The sequence below is a fragment of the Lactuca sativa genome, chromosome 9 (genome assembly GCF_002870075.4).
Source record: "Lactuca sativa cultivar Salinas chromosome 9, Lsat_Salinas_v11, whole genome shotgun sequence".
NCBI classification, from domain to species: domain Eukaryota; kingdom Viridiplantae; phylum Streptophyta; class Magnoliopsida; order Asterales; family Asteraceae; genus Lactuca; species Lactuca sativa.
This window is the reverse complement of record NC_056631.2, coordinates 88,036,815-88,043,561: the sequence shown is the minus strand read 5'-3', so window position 1 is coordinate 88,043,561 and position 6,747 is coordinate 88,036,815. Positions and strand designations below refer to the sequence as shown.

The window sequence follows — 6,747 nt, the reverse complement described above, 5'->3', positions numbered from 1 at the left end:
AAGGACCTTAGGAATAATAATTTTTTTGGCTTTAGGTTTTTGCCACAATTGTTTTCTGAATTTGACATTTTTCATCCTCGAAGTAAAACTTTTATATTTTTAAGTTTTGATTTAGTTTTTGTGTATTTAGGTTTTTGCGACAAATCTTTAGAGACTTTGACACTTTTCGTCCTTACAGTCTAAAGTTTTATATTTTGATGTTTTTACAACAAATTTTTAGTGACTTTGACACTTTTCAACCTTGTAGTCAAAACTTTTATATTTTGACATAAAAACACAAAAAACCTTCCTTAGACTTTCGCCATCATATTTTCCCAACTTTGACAGCTTTCACACTATAGCCACAACATTTTTGGTTTTTCTCTATCAGTGTTCTTTTTTTCGGTTGTACACTTTTAACATCTAATTTTAGGGGTTGTCGGCTTTCTCATCTATTTGTGACGATTTATACTTTCAACACATCTTTTAAAGTTTGCCGATTTTCAACTTCTATGGCATAGTCCAAAAGCGGCAAAGCTGCGTGTCCTTTTCTAGTTTGAATTAATTTTGTGTAAATTTGTATTACCAGTGTTGTCTTTAAAATAAGTATTGCATTTCACATTAGGATTCTAGCATTTTCAAATAACTGTTGCCTTTAAAAATTAAAAAATACAACACTTTTAGAAATACTGCTCTTTTCAATAAAAAGTGCATCAGTTAAGAAAATGTTGTTGCACTTAATGTTTTAAAAACCGGTTTTTTAATTGAACCGGTCGGGTGACGTTTTCCGGTTCAACCGGTTCAATCGGATGGTCAAACCGGTTCTATATTTTTATATGTTTTTAATTATCCTGCATACATTGATTATAAAACTTTTTATCTTTTTAGTATTACAAACGTAAATAGAATGCAACATATAAAAACAATCATTATAGAAGTCAAAATAAAAAAAAAATAAGCCCAAAACAAACACAAAAATCTAAAAATGTCCGATTCAACCCGGTACATTCTGGTTCAATTCAGCCGGTTGAACCGGTTTTTTACAAAAACCGGCCGGTTCAATCCGGTCAGGAAATTATTATAATACCGAACCAAATCAAACCGCCCTCATCTCCGGTTTCCGGTTCGACCGGTTCAATCAGCCGGTTCGAACCGGTTTTTAAAACACTGATTGCACTTGGTATGAAAATGCAACCCTTATTTTACAAGTGCGGCCTTAGAGTTAAAAGCAACACTTTTTCCAAGTGTTGCTTTCAGGGGCGGACGTAGGGTTTTACAGTAGGGGTTGCATGGGAGTAGAAAAAATAGAAATTTCGAAATTTTTTGAGAAATTTTCCACTGTGCCCGGAAAAGTTGGGGATTGCCGGTGCCACCGTGAACCACCCCTAGATCCGCCCCTGGTTGCTTTCAAAGTGTTGCATTCGGCTCATTTTATGGTATTGATAATGAAATTGGTTTAAGTCTCATACTAGACAATAGAATTAAGTTAAAAAGTTCTTGTCTATCTCTTTTATTTTGTAATCAAACCTTTCTACTTCCATTAGTTATTTAATAAATATCTAAATGGTCATCCTCAATCTTTTAATAAATTCGGTCATCTTAACCTCCATCATAATTTAATATGAATTATTTAATCACTTAAGACTAAAACATCTAGGTTAAAATTATGAGTGTTACATATATAAAAACCTTTCTTTTTCCTAGAAGTGATGCTTCGTACGGTCCAAATATTGCCCCATGCAAATTGTACAAAACGTACAAAGATTGTTTGAACACTTGAATCTCTACATTGAATCCATTAAAACTCTTATTAATGAATGAAATCAATGATTAAACAACATTATATAACCTAAGGTCAAATCTCGATAACTAAATCATTTGCAATGGTTTCTCTCTATAATGGATGTAAGGCGTTAGTTTCTAAGTTCTTATACCATAATATCATCAAATTAACCATCAATTAGTTTATGATGACCAAATCCGGATTTCTTCACACGGAAAACTTGAGAGTTGCTCTCCTTTTCTTTCAAGAACCCACAAAGAACACTCTTTACAAATTTGGCCCTTCGACTTAAAATTTATCTAGTTTCACCCAAAGTGGCATATTTCTTACATATGGTTTTTCTACTTTTACACTTTACACCACATGAGCTCCTAGTTTCGAAAATGTCCAATAAGAGAAATAGTAATAACTAAATGTTGCATACCTCGATTTCATCACTTGGAAAGTTTTCCAACACTTTTATTCTTGAAAAGTACCTACACCTAATGTTTCACTAATTAATCACTAATCACATGATAAGGGTAAAATTTATAGTCTCTATTGTCGGGTGAGAATGAGATTTCATGGTTGAGGGAGAGTTATCGTGGTTACACCAATAGTGAGGGGTCTTTGGTGCTCAAGGACTCAATATAAGGCGTATAAAGGGGTGTTTGACTTGTCTTTTTGAGAGATAAAAATCTTTTTTGAAAAAAATAAAAGGTAAAAGATGTTTGGTAGAAACATTTTAAAAGCTACTTTTGGATTTTAGATAGAAGGAAAACTGACTTTTTGGAAAAGTTAGGAAATCCTGACTTTTTATAACTTTTCCAAAAAAAACTTTTGTCTCTCAAAAAGACAAGTCAAACACCCCCAAAAGACAAGGATTCACTAGCTAGGTGGCTTGTATAGAAATCCAATTCCCATAAGGAACACAATCTATATTGGAATTGAAATTCTCACATGGTTGTTTTTTTTTTTTTTTTTTTTTTTTTTTTTTTTTTTTTTTTTTTTTGCAAGTATATATACTAAACCTTAAACCAAATGTGCTATGAACTGGAATAAAAATTATAACCAAACTTGTAAATTTTCACTAAATTAGATTTGATGTCGACGATTCCGTACATATTGTTCAAACATTAATAGAGATACCTTCACACCTTTTGTTGGCAACAGAATTCTGTTTGGTGTGAAGTGCTTTTAAAAGCTAATCCATGATTAATACATGTAGTAATTTTCCTACAGTCAAGGAAATGTCAAAATCTTGAGTTGACTGAAACCGAATAAAGGTTGATGCATTATAATATATTCAAATCCTCTAAAGCCATAAACATGATTACACTTTTAAAACAAAATGCTTGAAACACGTCTTAGCCCCATATAAAACAGTTATTTTTAGGATGATAGGTTTATTGTAACCACCTAACGTTGTGTATGCCATTTACATATCACATGATTGTTTTTTTGAAACAATATAATATTGGTGAGCTTAACAGTTGTTGGAGGATAATCATTTTATGATTATGAGAATATATGACTTATATTCGTATCCAAGGTTCCATATTATAGTCAAAATTAAGTTGATCCTTTTCATATATAATCTCAAAGACCAACTTGCATCTTTATACTTCTCATCAAATAATATGTTAGTTCCGGAAGATAGAAAGGAACAAAACTAATATAAAGGGGACCTCTAGGAATCGAATAAATAAAGATTTGGGTGTCACTAAATATAAAATAAATAAGTAGATATTTATTTTCAAAGCATAATAACACAATATGCTTGTGGAATGCAGACTCAGCTAGCTCTATTCTAAAGCCAACAGTCAACATGCCAACATTCCTGTGCATATATACTATACATTATGGTGAAAAGAGTACCAATAGAAAACAAAAGCTTACAAATTAAATATTCGTTAAAATTTCCCAAGAGTGGATGTTGACTCAGCCGCTGACATGGCACTCTAGCAAACACATAAAGACATGACTCATCTAAATTCTTTAGTAACAGAACAGGCCAACTTTGCTTTATAACTTTGATAAAGAAAGGCACCTTAAATTAGGTTTCACATGTCAATCTACGAATTTCACATTTCATACGTGTGAACCCGATCATGATTCATGAATAGTATATAGCCAATTCCATTTCCATTGCTGGGTTACTCAGATCTTGAGTTCCTAATTACTTCTAGAAACTTGCATCCTTGTCATACGCGTAGTAATCACTAAAGATAGAGACATGAGAACAAACTATCGAAAAATACAAACAAAGTACAAGTACATATAACTACATATTAACATGTTTTTTTAATGAAAAACACAATCTTTGCTTCCTCAACCTTGAACCTGGTACCTTGTAGGTTGCAAACGGAGTCCGGAGTTGTAAACTCGGACATTCTTGTTCATTTTCGCAATCTCAAATGGATACGCCATCGATGTTACAGTTTCATCACTCGGGTTATTCCAGTGTAGCATGTCCTTTGGTAGTCCAGTGGGTTTGTTAATCGACGGTGGAGATCTCTCGCTGTTGTCAGGATGATTGATGATCGTGATATCATGAATACTAGGTCTTCTCTTCTCTTTCCCATCTGAATGTTGTCTCGCGTAGTATTTCTGCGCATGACTTGCGACTTGTGTCGGTGTTTTTGTCATCACGAAGTTACGTGAAATACTTCGCCAGTCTCCTTTTCCATGAACTTGAAGACCCACCAAGAATCGCCTGAAAATGACACGATTAGTTCAAATTAACGTCTGATTATAAAACAAAATCAAGAACATGGAAGGTGTGCGAGTTATATATATATATATATAACCTGTGTTCTTCTTCGGTCCATGGGACACCCTTACGTCTCTCCTGATCACAAGATCGAGGCCTCTTTCCGAAGATACTGAAGCTGTGATCTTCAAAAGACGAGGTGAAATAGCCGGGATCGGGAACCATATCAGCCTCGATTTCATTGATATCGGCTTTCAATTTCTCGTATTGGTTCTTGACATCGATCTCTGACTTCCCGGGAACTAAAGCGGCGACATTTGACCACCGGTCTGGTGTATCGGTATCGAATATAGCAAGAGCACTTTCGAACCATGTGTTCTGTTCGTTAGTCCATTTTGTGTTCTTGTTTTCTTGCATGCTCAAAGTATTGGAAGATAGAGACAATGTCTCCATATAGCTAATTGGTAGTGCTTCAACGTGATCTGAAAATTGCAATATAGAATCATGTAATGAGAATTGGAATACCCTTTTAGAGATTTACCAGAATATGTTCAAAGATCTTGAAAAAGACTCGCCTGATCAAGAATCAAGAAAATCTTGAAAAAGATGGAAGCTTTGATCTCAAACTGGTTATACCCTGTCAAAATCATACAATTCAAAATTAACACAGAATTAATTAATTCATTAATTAATCAAGAAACTATCGTATACCCAGATGGAAAAACAAGTTTAAAGATGATAAATAGTCGCTAAAACTGAAAAAGGAGTGAACCTGGTTTAATTCTGATCGTGGATGAAACCAAAAGATAGAAGAATTAGAAAGAGGAAGGAAGACATTCAACGTGATTAAAGAAGGTGGCAGCTTGTGATTGGGAGTGTGTGTTTTGGTGTTTATATACAAAGAGTAATGGTCTGTTTTATGTGTGTGTGATTTTAGTGTGTGTTACCCCATGGCTGCTATTTGCTATTGGTATTTGCTATTGCTATTGCGAATGTTACTTTAAGTACTCACAACACCTTTTACGATAGCATTAAAAAGTTTGTAAGATTTGCCAAGACAATTGTATGTTAGCTTTATTATAATGTTTTTATTTTATTTTTATTAATAATTATAGCAACTGAAGGGTCCACGTAGGTTTGGGTCTAGACCACGAACCATAAAAAGTTAGGTTATAATCTTTAGCATGGCTTTTGGTTACTGTGTTTTACACATGCGATTCACATCAAAGTGTCACTAGAAACGTTGCTCTTTTCTTTTGTGACCAACAAGTGGGGCTATATATGTTTGGTTCCATAAATTACAACCCTTTTATCAAAATATCAGTTAGGAAGGATGAATCTTGCCACAGGATGAAGATATTTGTTTAAACTTTAAACAGTGGGTAGTTTTGTTTGATTTTTTCAACACTATACGACTAATAGTGTAAAGGTTATTTAACTAAATATCAATATGTGAAACATCAAGCGCCTGTAGCTCAGTGGATAGAGCGTCTGTTTCCTAAGCAGAAAGTCGTAGGTTCGACCCCTACCTGGCGCGAAATAAATTTTGGTCCATGTAATTTTGATGAAAGTCACAAGTTTCGCCCGTTTTTAGTTATATACATCAAAATATTATATTTATAATCTTTAAATATCATATATATCTTTTATAACATTTCAAAATATCATATTTTATTTGCCCTAAGTCTTATTTTTTAACATTTTATAATCATTATTTTAATCAATTGACTATTATGCCTTTATTATAAGGTTAAGTTAAAAATATCATCTATACCCGTCCTAAATATTCAAAATATCATATTTACCCAAATTATAATTTTAATCAACTTTTTATCCTTATTGTTTAAGAAAAGATATTGAAACAAAATTATTATTTTTCCATCCTATACTCTTATGCATCTACATGTACGAAACATAATTATTCTTTTAATCAATATTTTGCCTTCAGTTTATAAAGATTAAATGAAAAAAAATTATATATAGTACTTAAAGTATGTATAAAAGGATTGATGGTGCATCCTTGAAATTCCAATTAAGTTGCTGCATTCTAACTTCTGTTTTTCTCTTCTCCATGTTCTTGACTAATTTAATTGCAGCAACAATGTTCCCATTTACAGAACCCATTAATAGATAATTTTCACACACATTCCTCCAAACAATTTTCATAGACATTCCTCCAATCTGTGGCTGGAAAAGCAATTCCCTGTTTTTCAGTTATTATTTTGAGTGATCATTAGTTCTTATGTTGGATGAGTTTAAGAAAAATGGTTGTGTCTTACCATGTGCATCGCAT

The 6,747-nt window shown here is 32.9% G+C and overlaps 1 protein-coding gene and 1 non-coding gene across 2 annotated transcripts; one reads left to right on the top strand and one right to left on the bottom strand.

Annotated features, from left to right (window-relative positions):
* Window positions 1-3,471: 3,471 nt before the first annotated feature.
* LOC111896800 (transcription factor DIVARICATA) lies at window positions 3,472-5,431 on the bottom strand. Its single transcript, XM_023892788.3, has 4 exons — window positions 5,227-5,431; window positions 5,030-5,091; window positions 4,552-4,936; window positions 3,472-4,457 (listed from the first exon to the last, which is right to left on the bottom strand). The coding sequence occupies exons 3-4, from the start codon at window positions 4,905-4,907 to the stop codon at window positions 4,073-4,075; spliced, it is 741 nt and encodes a 246-aa protein (XP_023748556.1). The 5' UTR covers window positions 4,908-4,936; window positions 5,030-5,091; window positions 5,227-5,431; the 3' UTR covers window positions 3,472-4,072.
* A 487-nt stretch (window positions 5,432-5,918) lies between these two features.
* On the top strand, window positions 5,919-5,991 carry TRNAR-CCU (transfer RNA arginine (anticodon CCU)). Its single transcript has one exon. It is a non-coding gene; the product is annotated as a tRNA-Arg (tRNA).
* Window positions 5,992-6,747: the final 756 nt, after the last annotated feature.